Genomic DNA, 21,280 nt, shown 5'->3' on the forward strand with positions numbered 1-21,280 from the left:
TAAGGATAAAATATTAAGGATTGTGGCTGGGCCTGCATAGGAATGCAAGTAGAGAAAAAGGACACAAGGGGCATATCTTGTGCAGGGAGCCAGCCACATTAGGAGTAGAGCATTCGTTAGCGCTGTTGGTATAGCTAGCCTCCATAAGGTAGGGTTACCATATTTTGTGCCTCCAAAAGGAGGACACTCCACGGGGCTCTGGCCCTGCCCCCAGCCCCGCCCCCTCCCCCGCCCTAACTCCGCCCCCTCCCCAAAGTCTCCGCCCCCTCCCCTGCTTCCCGCGAACATTTAATTCGCGGGAAGCCTGAGCAGGTAAGGGGGGGTGTGGGGGGAGGAGGTGCGGCCCAGGCTGGCCCCCCCAGCGGCTCCAGCCTGGGTCGGCTCGGGCCCTGGGGTGCCGGCCCCGGCCGACCACCCCCGGCCCACCCAGCACTGCCGGCCGGCCCCCGGCGGCCCAGCACACCCCCCGGCTCCCGGCCCCGGCGGCCCAGCACACCCCCCCGGATCCCGGCCCCGGCGGCCCAGCGCACCCCCCGGCTCCCGACCCCGCGGCCCAGCGCACCCCCCCCCGGCTCCCGGCCGCCCCGCGCACCCTCCCGGCTCCCGGCCCCGGCGGCCCCGCGCACCCCCCCGGCTCCCGGCCCCGGTGGCCCCGCGCAGCCCCCCGACCCCGGCGGCCCCGCGCACCCCCCCGGCTCCCGACCCCGCGCACCCCCGCGGCCCAGCGCACCCCCCCGGCGGCCCGGCCCCCCGGCCCAGTGCACCCCCCCGGCCCCGCGCACCCCCCCGGCGGCCCAGCCCCCCGGCCCCGCGCACCCCCCCCGGCGGCCCGGCCCCCCGGCCCAGCGCACCCCCCCGGCCCCGCGCACCCCCCCCCCGGCGGCCCAGCTCCCGGCCCGACCCCCCGGCTCCCGGCCCCGCGTCCCAGCGCACCCCCCCGGCGGCCCGACCCCGCGGCCCAGCTCACCCCCCCGGCGGCCCGACCCCGCGGCCCCGGCCCGGCACTGCGCCCCTGGATCCCGGCCCGGCCCCGCGACCCCGGCCCAGCCCTCCCTCCCAATTTTCCCGGACATGCCCGGCTTTTGGGGATTTCCCCCCGGACGGGGATTTGAGCCCCCAAAAGCCGGACATGTCCGGGAAAATCCGGACGTATGGTAACCCTACCATAAGGGGAGCTAAAAGGGGTGAGCTGAGAGCAGAGCCACAGACCCACTTCCTTCAACACCAGCAAGTGGAGTTGGTCTAATAGGGGAGGATGCATGTTTCACCCTTCAAAAAGTTGGTAGAGCTTCTTCAACAGCATGTTCTTACCTACAGGCCTAATAGGCATCTGATTTAGTCATCTGGACTCCAAATGCTGCATGACCCAGCTCAACTGTCACTGTTTGGCATGGGGATCTCAATGTTTTGCATACTGGGATACCCACCTCTCCATTTAATCATAGACAAAACTCTTTTCATATTCACCAGTCTGAGAATCCATAATCCTTAGCCCTAATGAGTTAAGCTTCAGGCAGTAACTCCTAAGAGGGAGCACATTCATAGACATAGTTAAGAGTGCCCCGTTGGAAAGATTTTACTGGTGCTAACAGGATTTCCCATTTTAAAACAGGGAATAGCTCCAGAACAAGGAAGATGTTTTCAAGCAGGCGAGTCAGTTGCACCCACTAAACTATCCCTTTTGACAGGTGGGCAAACTGAGACAAAGAAAAGTTGTGACTTACCCAAGGTCACACAGGAATAGAAGTAAAAATCACTTAAAGAATGAATACACCAGGATGGAGTGTATTCATTCTTTAAGAGCAACTGAAAGTGTACTATTACACTAGCGAAATAGGTAATTTAAAAATAATATATTATCATGCCATTTTAATTATTAAACCATCAAACTGTTACCTGGTTTATGTGTTAGCATGCACAGCTGGACCAGAAGATGAATTTGTTCACGATGAAGACACTGTATCACAATAAACACTGCTTTTTTCCAGTTGAGACACAAAGGCAGAGACTTGATTGGGCCAGGATTTTTCTATCATCAAAAATGAGTCATTTGTACTAATTACCTTTCTTGAAGAGAGGAATTGCCTTTATAGCTGGCAAAAAAAATAGGATTAATTTTTCATTATATCTCTTCAGATATAGAAATAAATATAACAAAATACAATACATGCTCATTAAATTACACTAATGAGATTGGGAGATTCACTGCAAGAGACTGAATTTTGGATATTTAGTGATAAGGGTTCAGAACATGCCTGTGAAGCACAAAAGCCCTGAACTGAGGAGACATGCTGCCCCTGGGAAACAGCAGGAGGAATCATGCTTCAGGGAAACTAAATTCATCCCTATCCATCCTAATGCACACGGGAAGGCTACATATCTGTATGGGGTGCACCCTGCCCCCCCTCCAGCTTTAGCCCCTCTTCCAGGCTGATGAGGAGGCAGGAGCAGGGCCATGGCCTTGGCCCCATGTCCTCTCTCCCTCCTTGGGGTTCTCTGTATCCCAAGGGAGTAGGGATGTAGAAGTCCCTGTGCTCCCTGGAGTTCAGAGACTACAATTTTGCCAGTTCCCAACATGAGCTGCCCCGCCTTTTTAAGCCCCTTATACACTCCCCTTTTACTTCAAACCTGTGTAAAAGACCAAGCAGAATGTTGCTCTTAGTGAACAAAGGCAATAAAGAAACCAAGCTCCTGCATTACAGAGTGGGCTTTATTACTCTTTCAGTTACATTTTAGCTTTAACTAGCTGTGAATAATGCATCATAGAATATTGCTAAATATAATACTGCCAACTCTTGTGATTTTTGTGATAGTTGGTGTTTCATTAAAATCAGCTTCTGGAATCAAGCGATTATGTGACAATCTCAGCTCTTTTTTTGTTTGTGTGTGTGTGTTTGTTTAAAGTATATTTCTAGCCTTCCTGGTTGTGGAGAAAAGCTTGGAAATGTGACTAGAGTATGTCCTAAGGGCTAAAAAAGGAGTCAAAGAAAACAATTCGCTTTTTTTAAAAATCTCATTACTATTAAAACTGTCATAATTTTAGAACCCTTGAAGACAATACTGTAAATATAATGAAGTATATTTTATACAAATAATGACAAACTAATAATAAGACCTTACTACAGATCAGTATTAAAACTTTAAGAGGGAGAGAGACCATCACTTTGTATTTGTGTGTTAGGAAGTCCGTACTTCACTGAGTTTCTGTTGCACAGGGACATAGCCTTTTAGTGGCAATCTAATTCCCAGATCCCAGCAGCAACAAGTTACAATATTCTTTACCAGATGCTATTATTGTAAAGGATTAGAAAGGGGGGTGTGTGTGTGTGTGTGTGTGTGTGTGTGTGTGTGTGTGTAAAAAAGAGGAACTAGGTGAAATTTCTGAGTAAGAGCCCAGGTCTACTCTGCAATGAAGACATACCGAAAGACAGAGACAATGCAATCCCTCACACAAATACCCACTCATAATCAAACCAGAAAACTTATAAAAGATTCAAGCTCAATCTCCTACAGACTATTAAGGCATAAGGAGAGAGATTGCCTCCTAAGTATTTAACAACCAAAATAACAATCAGGTATCATGGTGATGAAGGCCATGTATGGTAGGTAGACAAAAATGAGCAATTAGAGAAAAAATGGCAGATGTATGCATGCGACAAATAAAAAGTTAGCCACTTGGGGGTGAGATTCAGAAAGGTATTTAGGCACTTAACTCCCATTGATTTCAATGGTTTCATTTGGAGACCATCTGCTGTATTTTCTATGTCCCTTTGCAAGGTTGAAGGCAAAGTGATCAAACCAATAGTGAATAGCCCAAATTATTGCCAAGCAGAGAGGAAAAGGTGCAGCAACTTTAATTAGCAAATGCATTATAATATAAAGTCCAGAAATGAGTGAGTTTTTATTTTCCCTCTTAATTTCAGCTTCGTACCAGATCCATACCCACAGTGTGGCAGATTTGGCACCTGGCCCTATTCTTGTTTTAATGAGATAAGATTTTGTTATACTGTTTTTCAGGCCCTGATTATATCAAACAAAGATTTCAAGAAAGTGTGGAGGTAAAAGAAAACCCTGAAGAAAAGGTTCAAGAAAAAACACCTTCCCCCAAAGAGTCTCCTCATTTTTATCGAAAAGGCACCACACCCCCTGGGACACCTGAAGCAAGCCCAAAGCACAGTTCTCCTCTTCCATCTGAGCCTTCCCCTACCAAACAATTGAAAAGACAAAACTCCAGCTCAAAGGCGAGACTCACTCAAGAAAAAAAGAGTTTAGCTAGTGAGACTGTAACAGCCGTGGTCAACAAGCCTCTGTATTCAAAAGTACCCGTAAAGGAGGAGATAGCGGTGAAACATCAGCCAAAGTTTTCAGCCCACCACAATCCCATCAGCACAGAGAATGGGGAACTGCATGGTCATTACCATGGCTACTACGTAAAAATGAATCCAGCACTGCTTCCACATGAGCTCAGGGAGGAGGATGAAGATGTCAACCCATCACCTTCAGCACTCTCACGGATATCAACTCCACAGAAGCCAAGTCCTGCCAGATCTGTTACTAATCCAGATGCCAAAGAAAGCAAATCTGATACAAAAGTAAAGAAACCTGAACTTGCTGCACCAAAGAATCCCGCTAATAATGAGTCCCATTCTTCAGCAGAAAAAGAAGTGGAAATCCATTTGGTAAGTACTATTGGCAGCCCCTTCCCCTTCACTGCTCCTCTGCCTGCTACATCTCAACTTTGCAGTCTATGTCCAGGCAAAACTCACTGACTTCCATAGCAGTTTCATCTCTGTGTGGACTGCTGGATAACAGCCAATGGGAGTAAGGAACTGAGGTTCTTTACCTCACTGTTGCCTTTCTTAAAACTATGGAAGGGACAGATTGTAGCCGGAATATTGACAGTGGCAGTTCTTAGAATAAATTCTTGTGTATTGATGTAACAGCAAGATCCTTACACACACACATGTTTTGGTGTTTTTTCATGTGTTCACCTCAAACCAATATTTTTTCCTTATTGGATATTTTGGCAGTGGTGGTTACACTGTTAGATTGATGCCAGAATCTAACAATTTCTAAATGTATACCCAAAAAATTATGCAGTACCTTCCAAAAATCCATTTTTATGAGTGTAACAAACATTTTTTCCCATTAATTGTTAAAGTGCCAGTGGGATTTACTGAAGACTGTCATTGAAAGGTTTAGAACTTCCATGTAGCTTTGCTGTAAACCTGCATATAAACATTATCAGTACAGGGATTATTGTTTGGTAAGGTAATTTCCAAATGCAGAGGGCTGCTGCTGAATAGTTAACAATGAATTGCTGGGCAACCATTAAAAAAATTATATGTAGTATCACATCAGGCACATGTGTGTTTTTATAATTTCAGCTTCAGAATCAACCTAACAGATCAACTTCATCACCCATGTAACTCCCTTGAGCTAAGGGTTACCCTGTAAATGGATATGAATGTTTGGGGCTAAATCTATGTCAGTGTATCAAACAGGCCTTAAATACCCAGTGATGTGATAAAATTTTAATAAAGTCCTGATTACAGATTCTTATTAAATATCAGCTACAAAGGTGATATTTCAGCCTCTTAGGGTACATCTACACTGCAAAGAAAAACCCGCAGCTGGCCCATGCCAGCCAACTCGGGCTTATGGGGCTCAGGCTGCGGGGTTGTTACTTTGTTGTGTAGACTTCTGAGCTCAGGCTGGAGCCAGGGCTCTGGGACCCTTCCACTCCATGGGATCCCAGATCCTGGGCTCCAGTCCGAGCCCAGAGATCTACACAGCAATGAAACAGTCCTGCAGCCCAAGCCCCATAACTTTAGTAGCTGCTGTTTAACATCCTCCTGACATTCCGTTGGAATGGAAACTATTTTATCATCATATAATATGAACATATCATGTGTAGGGCTGTCAGGCGATTAAAAAAAATTAATCGCGATTAATCATGCGATTACTCGCGCTGTTAAACAGTAATAGAATACCATTTATTTAAATATTTTTGGGATGTTTTCTATATTTTCAAATACACCTCTACCCTGATATAACGCGACCCGATATAACACGAATTTGGATATAACGTTGTAAAGCAGTGCTCGGGGGGGGGGGGGGGGGGGCTGCGCACTCCGGCAGATCAAAGCAAGTTCGATATAACGCGGTTTCACCTATAACGCAGTAAGATTTTTTGGCTCCCAAGGACAGCATTATATCGGGGTAGAGGTGTATATTGATTTCAGTTACAACACAGGATACAAAGTGTACAGTGCTCATTTTATATTTATTTTTGAATACAAATATTTGCACTGTAAAAAAAACAAAAGAAATAGTATTTTTCAATTCACCTAATACAAGTACTGTAGTGCAATCTCTTTATCATGAAATTGCAACTTACAAATGTAGTTTTTTTTTTTTACATAACTGCACTCAAAAACAAAACAATGTAAAACTTTAGAGCCTACAAGTCCACTTAGTCCTACTTCTTGTTCAGCCAATCTCTAAGAGAAACAACTTTGTTTACATTTACAAGAGATAATGCTGCACACTTCTTAATTACAATGTCACCTGCTGTTCGCATAGCATTGTTGTAGCCAGCATCGCAAGATATTTATACGCCAGATTAACTAAAGATTCATATGCCTCTTCATGCTTCGGCCATCGTTCCAGAGGACATGCTTCCATGCTGATGACGCTTGTTAAAAAAATGCATTAATTAAATTTGTGACTGAACTCCTTGGGGGAGAATTGTATGTCCCCTGCTCTGTTTTACCCACATTCTGTCATATATTTCATGTTATAGCAGTCTCAGATGATGACCCAGCATGTGTTCATTTTAAGAACATTTTCACTGCAAATCTTACAAAATGCAAAGAAGATACCAATGTGAAATTTCTAAAGATAGCTACAGCACTCGAACCAAGATTTTAGAATCTGAAGTGCCTTCCAAAATCTGGGAGGGATGAGGTGTGGAGCATGCTTTCTGGAGTCTTAAAAGAGCGATACTCTGATGCGGAATCTACAGAACCCAAACCACCAAAAAAGAAAATCAACCTTCTGCTGGTGGCATTTGACTCAGATGATGAAAATGAAAATGCGTCAGTATGCACTGCTTTGGATTATTATCGAGAAGAACCCGTCATCAGCATGGACGCATATCCTGAGGAATGGTGGTTGAAGCATCAAGTGACATATGATTATTTAGCGCATCTGGCATGCAAATATCTTGCGACGCCGGCTACAATAGTGCCATGCAAATGCCTGTTCTCGCTTTCAGGTGACATTGTAAACAAGAAGCAGGCATCATTATCTTCTGCAAATGTAAACAAACTTGTTTGTCTGAGCAATTGGCTGAACAAGAAGTAGGACTGATTGGACTTATAGGCTGTAAAGTGTTACATTGTTTTATTTTTGAATGCAGGATTTTTTGTACATAATTCTACACTTGTAAGTTCAACTTTCATGTTAAAGAGATTACAATACAGTACTTGTATTAGGTGAATTGAAAAATACTATTTTTCTTGATTTTTTACAGTGCGAATATTTGTAATCAAAAATAAATATAAAATGAGCACTGTACACTTTGTATCCTGTGTTGTAATTGAAATCAATATATTTGAAAATGTAGAAAACATCCAAAAATATTTAAATAAATGGTATTCTATTATTGTTTAACAGTGCAATTAATCGCATGATTAATCACGATTAATTTTTTTTAATCACTTGACTGCCCTACACATGATATGTTCATATTATATGATGATAAAATAGTTTCCGTTCCAATGGAATGTCAGGAGGATGTTAAACAGCAGCTACTAAAGTTAGACTTTTTAAAATCAGCAGACACAGATAACTGGCATCCAACAGTTTTTTAAAAGAGCTGGCCAAGGAGCTGTCTGGTCTATTAATATTGATTTTCAGTAAGGCTTGGAACACTGGGGAAGTTCCAGAGACCTGGAAGAAAGTTAATGTTGTGCCAGTATTTTGAAAGGGTGAACAGAGTAACCTGGATAATTATATGCTCATCAGCTTAATATCAATCTGAGGCAAAATAATGGTATGGCTGATAGAGTACTCGATTAATAAAGAATTAAAAGGGGGTAATATAATAAATGCCAATCAGCATAGGTGGATGGAAAATAGATCCTGTCAAACTAACTTGATATCTTTTTTTTGAGATTATAAATGTGATTGATAAAGGTAATAGTGATGATGTAATTAATATACTTAGAGTTCTGTAAGTCATTTGTCTTGGTATTGCAAAACATTTTGACTAAAAGTAGAATGATAGAAAATCAACATAGCACATATTAAATGGATTAAAACCTGGTTAATTTATTGGTCTCAAAAATGTAATAATGAACAGGGAATCATCAAGTGGATGTGTTTCTACTAGGGTCCCACAGGAATTGATTCTTGGCCCTACACTCACTTAACGTTATCAGTGACGTGACAGAAAACATAAAATCATAAAGTTTGGTGGATTGGTAAATAATGAAGAGGACAAGTCATTGATAAAGTAATCTGGGTTGCTGGGTAAGCTGGACTGAAGCAAACAATGTGTGTGTCAATGCAGCCAAACGTCAAGTCCTACATCTGGGGGAAAAGGTAGTCCATACTTACCAGATGAGGAACTCTGTCCTGAGAAGCAGCAACTCTGAAAAAGATTTAGCCGTCATGGTGGATAATCAGCTGAACGTGCGCTCCCAGTGCAGTGCTGTGACCAAGAGGCTAATGCAATCCTTGAATATATAAATAGGACACTGATGCAACCACTACTGGAATACTATGTCTAGTTCTGGTGTCCACACTCTAAGAAGGATGTTAAAAAATGGGAGAGGGCTCAGAGAAAAGCCATGAGAAAACATGCCCTATAGAGAGAGACTCAAGGAGCTCAATCTACTTAGCTTAACAAAGAGAAGGCTAAGGGGTGACTTGATTAAGTACCTACACAGGGAACAGAAATACAGGGTTCTTCAGTTTAGCAGACAAAAGTATAATATGATCCAATGGCTGAAAGTTGAAACTAGACAAATTCAGACTAGAAATAAGGCAAAAAAAAAATTATAGTGATGGCAATTAACTATTGGAATAAATTTACTGTGGGATGTAATGGATTCTCCATCACTGGAAATTTTTAATCAAGATTAGAATTTTTTCTAAAGGATATGATCTAGTTCAAATGGGAATTAATTCAGAGGAGTCCTATGGCCTGTGTTGTATAGGAGGTCAGACTACATTATCACAATGTTTCCTTCTGGCCTTTTAGTCTATTTTGGAGCTGATATTGGCCTTTTACCCTGGGACCCTGACATATGTGGAAGGGTCAGACGTACACTACCATGAAGTTGTCAGGCCTTGGGGCGGGGGGAGGGGAATGTGTCCGAAGATGAACGGACAGAATCTCAGCCTGCAATTTGAGTTTTCTGTTCAGCCCTGGTATAAGCAAGTGAAGTTGCACCTGCTTAGGCAGCATCTATCAGGCCAAATTTTTCTCATCTTTTCCACCATTCCTTCCAAACCAAATCATGATTCGGACCTGAGGGAGCTCCTAACTTTACTGACTAGCTGGAGCCTCTCTATATCAGAAATGTATCCTTCCACCTTCTCTGACAATCAGAGCAGGCAATAGACACAAACACACCACTAGCCAATGATCAGGAAAACTATGTCTTCACGACACACCACTGGCAGTGGCATGCAGAGTACGTGTAGCTACATGCTGCAGTGAAAAGCATACACACTGTGGGTTGTAAGTCAGCGAAAGGTGCGGAAAGGCTCCAGCAGCGGGTAGGCAGCAGGGACTGCCCTTTTTAGCAGAGTCGAGAGGGAGGCGTGACTTCGGCAAGTAGGGTATGTACTCACGTACATACCCACACCCTTCAGGCATGTCTTTACTAACCTAAGCTATGCCTCACAGTCTATGGCTATTTATACCTGTGCGGGGGGGCTCCATATGTACCTACACTACTGAAAAAAGCATGCAGTGTAGCCATGCCCAAAAGATGGAGAGGGTAATAAGGGAATATCACACAGCAGACATTTATTTATTGATGCAATAGTTAGCCAGGATCTGTCCCTCTGCCTCTATTGGGGTACTTTAATTGCATTGGTCTTGAGAACATCTGTGTGGTGGGTGTATGAGAGAAAGGAAATTAAGTTGTGGGAGTTCATTCCCAATGTGAAGGCATTTTGCTATATGTCTTTAAAACTATATTTTCTGTGTGTGTGTGTGTTTGTGTGTGTGTGTGTCAGTAGCTGATTTTTTTCCAAGATATGTGGTGATGTGTGTCAGAGACGGGGTAAATTCTCTACCTATTTGCATTTTTAAAGCTCTGACAGGAGTAAAGCAACAAGAGGTACTCCAACAGCCTACCAGAACAAGGGTGTGTGTTGGTACAGAATTGTTATTAATGATGCTTGTGCATTTTTCTCCAAAGTTTTCACCACCCCCATTTCAACCTCAGAAATGATTTCCCTCATTCCCTGATTCCCTCTGCTCCGAGTCTATCCTGAACAGAGATTGTCAGCAAGTTACAGTTACCCATCCACTGAACTAACCCTGAAAAATCATTGGTGATAAATCAGATGAGATTTAAATTGTGATCAAAAAGATGAACAGATAGTGTTTTATCCTATGCACCCAACTTCTTCTGCCAAATTGTTTGCATATTGGCTTAAATAAGGTAGTATTGGAAGAAGGGGCATGGCTCTATTATACTGTAAAAGACTATTTTGAGAGTAATTAGTATTAAACCACAATATGTAGCCTTGTTTTACCTAAATCTAAGGCTAGGTCTATACTACCCGCCTGAATCGGCGGGTAGAAATCGACCTCTCGGGGATCGATTTATCGCATCCCGACGGGACGCGACAATCGATCCCCGAATCGGCGCTCTAACTCCACCAGCGGAGGTGGTAGTAAGCGCCGCCGACAAAAAGCCGCAGAAGTCGATTTTGCCGCCGTCCTCACAACGGGGTAAGTCGGCTGCAATACGTCGAATTCAGCTACGCTATTCACGTAGCTGAATTTGCGTATCTTAAATCGACTCCCCCCCGGTAGTGTAGATGTACCCTAAGGGCATTACAGTATGCAGAATATCAAGTGGTATGGGGTATAGTCTCCTCTTAATGTGCACTTGACATCCATCAATCATACAATCTAATGTTCCTGTTGTGAAGAAAATACAGAGCTCTGGCACTGATCCTGTGAACTCCTGTGCTTAGAGTTCCCACCAAAGTCAATGGCTATTCCTAATGCAAATGGATTGCAGGACCAGTCTTTACATCTCTTAGTTATTTCCCTGAGAAGTAGTGCCATCTTCTACCTCAAAATTAATTACATAGGGTTCTCTGACCTAAGGGAAAAGATGTTATCTTTCCTGCTACTGAAAAGATGAAAGGACAGTTTGATGCAGGACAAAAACTTTGCTGTTGCAGCTTCTTTATTGCACCTGTTCTAGTCAATCGTGCACAGCACAGACTAATTTTGCCTTTTGCTATTTTAAGCTCCTGCAGGGCATTAAGGACTTATTTTTGGTGCTTCACCTTAAAGCATTTAACAGTCAGAGCATATGTCTAAAAACTGGGATCATGCTTTGCATAAAACAGGGGTCTCAAACTCAAATGACCATGAGGGCTACATGAGGACTAGTACATTGGCCGAGGGCCGCATCACTGACACCTCCCCCTGTGCGGCCCTCGGCCTCACCCCCACTCCACCCCTTCCATGAAGCCCTCCCCTGCCCCGCCTCTTCCCACCCCTTCCTTGCCCCCATTCCAACCCCTTCCTCGAAATCCCCACCCCAACTCTGCCCCCTCCCTGCCCCCAGGGGGTGCAGGAGGGGTGTGGGGTGTGGTGGGGGCTCAGGCCAGGGAGTTGGGGTGTGGGGTGCAGGAGGGGTGAGGGGTACAGCAAGGGGTCAGGGTGCAGGGTCGGCAGGGGGTTGGGGTGCAAGAGGGGTGCAGGGTGCAGCAGGGGGATTAGGGCAGTGGGTTGGGGTGCAAGAGGGGTGCAGGGTGCAGCAGGGGGATCAGGGCAGTGAGTTGGGGTGCAAGAGGAGTGCGGGGTGCGGCAGGGGGTTCAGGGCAGGGGGTTGGGGTGCAGGGTGTGGCAGGGGTCTCAGGACAGGAGTAACGGTGCAGAAGGGGTGCAGGGTATGGCAGGGGATCGGCGTGCAGGAGGGGTGCGGCATGGGGCTCAGGGTAGAGGGTTGGGATGCAGGAGGGGTGCGGGGTGAGGCAGAGGGTCGGGGTGCAGGGTATGGCAGGGGGTCAGGGTGCGGCAGGGGGCTCATGGCAGGGAGTTCGGGGGGCAGGATCTGGCCCGGCGAGTACCGGGGGCAGGGCAGGCTCCCTGCCTGCCTGCCTGTTTGCCCTGCCCCCACAAGAGACTGGAACGTGGGGAAGGGGGGGCAGAGGGGCTGTGTGTTTCTGTTGCTTGAGGCACCGCCACCAGCAGCTCCCATTGGCCGCGGTTCCCCGTTCCCGGCCAATTGGAGCTGCTGGGGGCGCTGCCTGAAGCAACAGCCACACACAGCTCCTCCGCCTTCCCCCCCCCCTTCCCCATGTTCCAGCCTCTTCCCGGAGCGGCGCAGGGCAGGCAGGCAGGGAGCATGCCCTGCTCCTGGTGCACGTCTGGCCGGAGCCGCTCTGGTAAACACTGGGGGATGGCGGGGGGGGCTGCGAGGGGCTCGCGGGCTGCAGAAAATCACCCCGCAGGCCGCATGTTTGAGACCCCTGGCATAGAACAAAACTAAGACTGATCATTTTTGGAACATCAGAAAGCTCCACTTTCACAATTCTTGTTATCAAAAGAGGAAACAAAATATATTCACCACTGTGAATGGGGTGAGGCCCCATTTCTGTCAACTCAACATGGGTTGGTGCCCCAAACTCACCCTTTCTTCATTCTTTACTCAATATCAGTAAACATAATTCTTAACCTCCACTTCTTCATCAGCTTCTTCTTTCTAGGAAGGATTCCTTGTCCCATATCCTACCCCTGTCTTACTTTAGAGGCTCTCTAACTTTTATTCTCCATAATAAGAGCTAATGAGACCCACTTCATCTGGGTGATAGATGCATCAATAGAATAGCCCTCCATCTCCAGGCAGAGTTCTGGAACCTGATATCTTATCCTGTTGCTGTTTGAACGATAGCCCCATGTTGCTATTCAATCAAAAACTAACTGTCTTGGAGTTCTCATACCATGTGGAATGCAGTTCAGGATGTATGATAGGTAATGAATGAAATCCTGGCTCCACTGAAATTAGTGACAAAGCTCCCATTGACTTTAACAAGGCCAGGGTTTCACCTACTCCGTGTAAATCAATATTATTATTTATGGGTAGGATTTTGAAAGGAGTTGGCACCCAGCTCCAACTGAATTTCAATCCTTTGGAAATCCAGGCCCATATTACTGAAGCATCTACAGGCTCCAGCATGCTAGACACCAGATGACCATGTAGTAAGAGCCAGTCTGCAACCCAAAGAGTTTACAGCCCAAGTAGACAAAGGGAATAGAGTTATTGTTCACATTTTACAGATGGGGAATTGAAACACAGAGAGACTGAGTGATGTGGCCAGGGTCACACAGGAAGTCTGCAGTAGAGCCAGGAATTGAACCCACCTCTCCTGAGTCCAAGTCAGTGCCTTAACCATAACCATCCTTCCTCGCTGGAAAAATATATCCTAACAGTGAAGTGTATTGTATGGTTCTCTGTCCTTCTGCAAACGGAAAAGTGGCTTCAGTAGGAAGGGTCTCATAAGTGTATAAGGCTTGGCCTTTTCGAGTTTGCAAGTCATGCTTGTTTCAAACAGGTTTGTCGTAGAAAGGGATCCTCGTATGGCTGTGGTGCACTGAACCATGCAGATGTAAGCATCCAAAGTAGTTATAATAGCAGCCTCGCCTATGAAAATCCAAAGGCCAGTTTGTGGCAGGAGGGATGAGTCCCCATCTCTGTGAAGTGGAATGAAAGTGAATCTGATGGTCTATTTCAAAAACATCCAGGGGACCCATTGTTTCCTGTGGGGAATTTTCTGTAGACAATATCGCTGAAACCCTTAGTCATTTTTAACACACTCTCTGCTACAGCAGGGTATGTCTTCACTTCAGAGTTAACTTGGATGATTAGCACACAAGTAAACCTAACCTGGGTGTGAGCAGCCACACTGCAAAGTCCTGCCTGAGTTACCAGCTGCTGCACTCACCCATGCATGGCACTAGGACTTCGGGGGGTATATCCTATGATACCTTGTGCTGCAGTAAGCTGGGCCATTCTTTGCCAGCAAATTGTGAGATAATGTCTGTCCTTGTGGGGACATGGGGAGAATTGCGGGAAGGCACTGGAGACTATCAGCACTTTAGTGGTTTAGCCTGCATCCCCACTGCAGAACGGTCAGGTTACCGACCAGAGTGTCAGGCTTTATCATACAGCCTCAGGTAGGTCAAAGATTTGTGTATGTGGATGGGGGCTGGAAGAGGGGGTTAGGGGCAACACCTAACTAGGGGTTAATTGCCATGAAGACATACCCCCACCAGACACTTGTAAAAATTCAGCAAAGGCTTCAGGGTGTGACCCTCTAGCTCAGTGATTCTCAACCTTTCCAGACTCCTGTATCCTGTTCAGGAGTTTGATTTGTCTTGCATACCCCAAGTTTCACTTCAGTTAAAAACTGTTTGCTTACAAAATCAGACATAAAAATACAGAAGTGTCACAACACACTATTACCGAACAAGTGCTTACTTTTTTACATTTTTACTGTATAATTACAAAATAAATAGATTGGAATATCAATATTGTACTTACATTTCAGTTTATAGAAAATAGGGCTGTATAAACAAATCATTTGTCTGTATGAAATTTTAGTTTGTACTGACTTCGCTAATGTTTTTTATGTAGCCTGTTGTAAAACTAGGCAAATATCTAGATGAGTTGATTACCACCTGGAAGATCTCTGAGTACCCCCACGGGTAAACATACCCCTGGTTGAGAAGCACTGTTCTAACAATTTGTTGTCACGCAGAGCACTGTACTTATGCAGGTTGCATTTAACTGGCAAAACTATATAAATGGGGGCATCTCCCAGAGACCAGATTTAGCCCTGTTGGTACTTCTTAATGGAAAGACTACTCGTTAATGGCATCATAACAGGGCAGTAATTCTGCTTAAAGTGGGAAGACTCCAGCTCATTTAGGGTACATCTGCACTGTAGTTGAATGTGTAACACAGTAGCCGGATCCAATCTAGTTTTAATCTAGCGAGCACGGCTAATGATAGTAGTGAAGACACAGCAGCATGCACCGCAGCACAGAACAGCAACCCAAGTATGTATGTAGGGTCCCAAGTGGACCTATACAGGGGCTCCTAGCCCAGGCTGAAGCCCATGCCACCATATCTGTACTGGACTGGTTAAAGCTAGCATGGGATGCTTATATGAGCTGCAATTGCACCTTAAATTGCAGTGTAGACGTGCTTAGTGACATGACCCAAGATTTTTAGAAGTTGCTAGTGATAGTGTGCACCAACTGGAGACATCTTAAAGCAGTGGTGGGCAACCTGCAGCCCATCAGCATAATCCGCTGGCAGGCCGCGAGACAGTTTGTTTACATTGACCACCCGCAGCTCCCAGTGGCCACAGTTTGCCGTTCCCGGCCAATGGGAACTGCAGGCAGCCATGCCTGCGGATGGTCAATGTAAACAAACTGTCTCGCAGCCCGCCAGTGGATTACTTACTGCCTTAAAGGGTCTAATTTTCAGAAAGTTCTAAGGAACCACCCCCTGAAAGTTAGGTCATTAAGAAGTGCCTTAAGTTGGGCACCCAAAAACTGAGTCACTCAAAATCATTAGTCACTTCTGAAAATCTTGCCTCTGGATATTTATTTTAAAGTTTTGATCTTATGCTAGTTTTGTGTCTCTTCTCCTGGTCTTATTTGTTTGTTAGCTGTGATTTGTGCAGAAAGTCCTTCACCTGTTCCTGGCCGTGAGCTCACTTCTTAAATGCTAACTATACATGCTGGGCCATCACACCAGGCAGGTAGGCCCAGTACAGATAGTGTGCCTCCGCCCATCTCCAAGGGCCTCTCCATTCGTTTGACAGCCTCTTTGCATCTCAGCAGGCAGTAGCACTATCAAAATGGGAGCGTCTCCGTATTGACAACTTCAAGAGATCAAAAATCATGAGATGCAAAAAGATTGTATTGCATTTTTTTTAGGTCAGTCTCTTGATTTTTGAATTTCCCATCCCCAGGGTGTGTACATGTGACAGTTAGTGTTGCCCATTCTCCCACATGTATTGGATAAGGTGATTTTGGCCCCTGCTGCAGGAGCTCTCACCCCCACATCTGCCCCTCTCCTGCCCAGTAATTAATCCTGTCCTCCATCAGTTCTTTCCCCACCCAACCCCCCTTAGCTCAGCTCCCCTAGCTCATCGACCCCCACCAGTCTCAGTTCACCCTCCTAGCACTCACACCATCTGCTCAGAAGCCATCATCAATACAGCCTACCCATCCCATCAGCCCCCACCCCCCTCACTTCAGCCCTACCCTGCAGCCCCCACACTCTAATTCAGCTCTCCCAGCCTCACCTATGCTCCTCTTAGGGTTCTTCACCCTCCCCAGGCCTAGGAGGCCTCTAGGGGGGTCACCTCTCCCTCTTCCCAGGCTGGCAGGGATGCAGCTGCCCAGGGTTGACAGCCAGAGAGCTGCCACCTGGGGCTGAAAAAAAAATCCTGAGCTTTGAGAGTTCTATCATGAGATCATGAGTGAGGCTTAATTTTACTTAGAACTCGTGTCTCTCACAATAAATTCACGACAGTTGGCAAGCCTGGTGTCTGTTAATTGTTAACTCCATTTCTCCAAGCCTACAGGCCCCTGCAGCTACCATCTGTAGTGGATTCTATTGTAAGAGTACTATGAGCCCAGTCCTTGAAAACACTTATTACCAGGCCTAGTGCTCATCACTGTACACACTGTTCTCACAGTAGTAAGCACTAGGCCTGGTAGTAAGTGTTTGCCTGTAATCATCTCTAAACCATTTTTAATACTATTTGGTGTGATATTAGCACAAATACTGTTCATTTAAGACAGGCTTTGTCATTACAATATTCTAGCAAACAGTTCTCAACCTGTATCATTCCAGGGATTGTATGGCTGATGTCAATTATAGCCATTCAGTGTAGCGGAATTTTACAATAGATGATATTTGCAGTAAGTCAATAAATTCTTGTTATCCCTCTTGTGATCTTAAGAGTGATAATCCCATCAACAGGTCCAGCAATCTTGCCCTGCTCAGGTCTTGCCTTTTTGTGTGGCTCCTGTGTGTTTTCCATAGGAATTAATTTTATAAGTGATGTGGTTTTCTTTGTTTTTTTACTAGCAGTGAATTTGCATTTTTTAAAAGTTAATCACATGTAAGTCTGAGTAAATATGCCAAAAATTTTAAAAGGAGAACCCAAGAACAGAGGCATCTCATCTGTTAAACGTATATGCCAAGCTATTCATAAGTGAGCATCTGTAAAAATTATATCTTTCTGGGCACTGTTAAAAAAGCAGCGGTATATATCAGAAGGCTAACCAGAATCTTTGGTCATCTATTTCATATAAAAATGAAGAAATTATACACGGATTAAGAGTCTGCTCTTTAATAAAATTTAGATTTTGCTTGGAGGCGGGGGTTGTTTTGACTTTTACATTTCTCTACAAAATTGACCACTCCATTTATAAAGTAAGGGAATTTTGCCATCAATATCTACAAGAGCAGGAACAGGTCTGTAATTCTGCAACTGTTAAAATTACAGTTTAAATATTTACTAACAGATTTCTGGGGGATCTCTATCATATCTTTTTTCTTAGCCAAACTACCTGCGGAGGGAAGGGAAAGAGGAAATTCCAGTGAGAGTACTGCCAGTGCCAGGGTGTATTATTTTACATAACACAGTTATATTTTCTACTTTAAAAGAGGTTGGAGTCTATGAAGAGGCCCGAACTAGGGAAGAGGTGCTGGACTATAATCTTTTTTTTACTACTAATGAAGTTCAAGTTTTGTTTTAAAAATCTGGCATAGTTTTTGTCTTGCACTATTTTGTTTTCTTTGGACAATCACAGTTCCAAGAAAAACAACTTAATCCTGACTTGATTAAATCAGTATGATACCACATTTAATTTCACCTGCATTTACAGCATCCATTGCATTTCTCACACACATGATATTTAGCACAGCTGAATGCCAGAAATAATGAGTTAAAATGTTTTGTTTATCAGGAGTAGAGTCTGTACCTTTAGGGATGATTAATCTTTCAGAGGCAGGTTTTAAAAGGTCAAGACAAGGTCATGATATATATTTCCTGTTGTGACTTCATTTAGAACATGCATTATGTTCAGGCTTGCATGACTTTTTCATTTTAAAAAATGTAATCGAAACCCATTTTATTGTATTTTCAGGGTCCTAACTCAGTCATGATTGCCCTGGTAATGCTGTTGAATATTGGTTTAGCCATTCTTTTTGTCCATTTTCTAACTTGACTGGAATTAGAGAAGGTAAGAAAGGTCTTGTTTTTATAGAAGATCACCATATCCAAATCAGTTTGATTCCCCAGTTCAAATTATAAAGATTTACAAACTTTTAATGTTCCCTATTTTAATTTTAGCTATGCCTGAATGTGATTCAACATAGTTACTTAATGATATAATTGTTTTGACCCTTCAGTGAAGTCATGACAACTAGTGGTGTTAGCCCACAATTCTCTGCAGTTGTCTCATCAGCCTTTTAAATGGCACCAGTCGTACTCAGACACAGGGAAGGAGGCTTGGAATTAGGATGGGACGCAAGAGAGATGACACTTGGAAAATTCAGCCAGGGGCTTGATCAGTTTCTCTGCTGATGATTTGTGGCTTTTGGGGTCCTCTGGAAGCTGAAGCAGCCATGTTGGAAAACAACAACAAAAATCTGCTGAAACAGCCCAACCAGTGAAGTGCATTGGCTACTCCATCTGTTCCAGCAGTGTGTGACTAAACTGGAAATGTACGGAGCTGCACTTTTTGTTGATGGAAGCTAACAGCTGCCTTATTATTTTACCGTCTGATGTTTTTAGTAGGGAGATCGGAAAACGACTGCCAGAGGAATGTGGTCAGAGGATTCAGTTGCTGTGGAAGTGATTCCAGCGTTCACTCCAATCTCATTAGAAGAAATAGTTAGCAGCATCACTCACCAGTCTTATTCCATTACCTGCTGCTTTTAACATCTCCTGCAATGGTCAGGGAGATTGAATTTCATTTGCTAGTGCATGATTCTGTTTTCGCTGTTGTTTAAACCTGATGTATAGCCATAATATAGTATGTAGAGCAACCTGGAGAAATGTACTAGTTGCATCTAGCAGCAGAAGCTAAAATCTGTTATACATATATATATTTTTTTATCTGAAGGTACAATTCTTGAAACTTGTTTTCCTAAATTATTACAGTTTAGCAGGTAATATACAGTAATGGCAAAGTTTTAAGCTATCCTTTATTGCTTCCAAAAAATGCACAAATGCTTGTGTCAATAGCAAGCCAATTTATAATACCGTGAGAATCTTCAGGCAGTACCAGTACATTAGAAAAAGGAGGCAGAATATCTTGAGAAATAGGATTCAAGTGTTGCATGGTTTTTCTCCGACACCAGTGTTGTGGTAATCAGTAATTTGAATGAATATATTTTAATATTGGGATTTTTGCCAGCAGTTAAAGACAAGTCTTGTCCAAATGGACAGTAATGCCAATAAAAGCTAAGCTAGTTACTACATACAAAATTATTATTAATTTTAAAATACTAGCTTTGTGTTGAATACATTCAGGTAGAGCATTTAGATCCATTAAAATGATTGTTTATCAATTTGATGCCTTTATGTCTTTAAAGTCTGTATATAATTTTACCTCAACAACAACAACAACAAAAGAAAGCCACAGAAATTGTCATTTGGAACATTTGTCTTAAGTTGTTTTACAGTCCTATGTTATGCTGATGTGATCAATGTTTTTTCATGTGCCATTACACTGTAATTACTGTACCCTATATTACTCAAAAGCATGCTTCTTTACTTACAGAAGTTTATGTGGTGTGATCATTTTAAATTAAAATATTTACTTTCAAATCAAAAATAGAAAAGGGCTTGGAATATGGTTTATTTTATCTCTATTAGAAAAAGATTTCATAATTTTTAGTTTTTGAACATGTTTGTAAACTTTATAATTGCTTGCATGGTTTAATGGAGAAGTTTCTTAAAAGCTACATTAGGTATCTTTTGATGCAGCACATAAAGTAACATAGGTATGGAATGAATATTGTGTAGCCTGATACAGCTCAGTGCAGGGCAATAACACGGTGTTTTATGCAGAAGCATGTTGAGAATCCTGTGGTTTGACCAGTGTGGAAGAAAGCAGACAGAGAGCAAATGAAGATAACTGGTATATTTATTCATTTTTAAAAATAAGTAAAATCATGTTTTACTTTTAAATTTAAGAAAGTAATTTTTAAATTAGAACAAATTTTAAAGTTCCTGTAAGTCTTGATGTAAGGATAAATGCTCCTGCCCCCACCCCATGTTTCCTTACAAAAAGAACTAATTTTGTAACTGACATTTAATTCTTATTCAATGTTTATTTAAAATACTTTATGCTCTGAAAATAATGGGGTAACAATCAGCTTCTGAAAATGTTTATAAATTTAAGCATGTTAGTACAATTTATAAATATGTATGATTTATAAGCTTTTCTAAAACAAAGCTCAAAAATTGTTGGTATTTTTCTAAAATGTGCACAGCTGTATTTTACATGAAAGGCTATTTATAATTAGTTGTTATACTGTACACTACATTTCGGACAGCACACGAAGCCTGCCAATGTACTTAATAATGTCACTTTGTCTATTTAACGTTTCTTGCTGTGAAAAAAATGAACTCTTTATGTAGGAGTTTCTCTATTTATAAAAGTCTTGAACCCAAAATGTATAACGTACAGTTTCTACAACTGTATTTGCTCTAATAAAAAGTTGGTTATTAAGAGTTGCAGGTGGGTTTTTCTGTTCATGCAAACAGTATACTGCAAATATTTTCCATGGGAAAATGTCTTCTATCATCTGCCAAGAGAATGGGCAAAAGCCTAGCTCTTTGAAAGTCTATTGAAAACAAGAGCCAAATTCCCATGGAGTCGGGATTTTACCCAAGGAATGTATCATTTCAAAGTGGAAGAAGGTTAAAACTGATGGATAGCTTCCTGATATAGGTGCTCTTCCTTTCGCTT

General features: G+C 43.4%; 1 protein-coding gene across 5 annotated transcripts in view; it reads left to right on the forward strand.

The window, feature by feature from the left end:
- The window catches only part of JPH1 (junctophilin 1), a 111,431-nt gene extending 90,386 nt beyond the window's left edge, over window positions 1-21,045 (forward strand). The window contains exons 4-6 of one of the 5 annotated variants that reach the window (XM_054019121.1): window positions 4,018-4,679; window positions 18,446-18,541; window positions 19,096-21,045. In XM_054019121.1, the coding sequence (XP_053875096.1) occupies window positions 4,018-4,679; window positions 18,446-18,526 (743 nt within the window). In that variant the 3' untranslated portion in view covers window positions 18,527-18,541; window positions 19,096-21,045. Of the gene's footprint in view, window positions 1-4,017; window positions 4,680-18,445; window positions 18,542-18,710 lie in introns of those variants that run through there. The other 4 variants (XM_054019119.1, XM_054019123.1, XM_054019124.1 and 1 more) reach the window with 4 other exon arrangements.
- The last annotated feature ends 235 nt before the right edge of the window (window positions 21,046-21,280 follow it).

Source organism: Malaclemys terrapin, chromosome 2 (assembly GCF_027887155.1).
Source record: "Malaclemys terrapin pileata isolate rMalTer1 chromosome 2, rMalTer1.hap1, whole genome shotgun sequence".
Lineage (NCBI taxonomy): Eukaryota > Metazoa > Chordata > Testudines > Emydidae > Malaclemys > Malaclemys terrapin.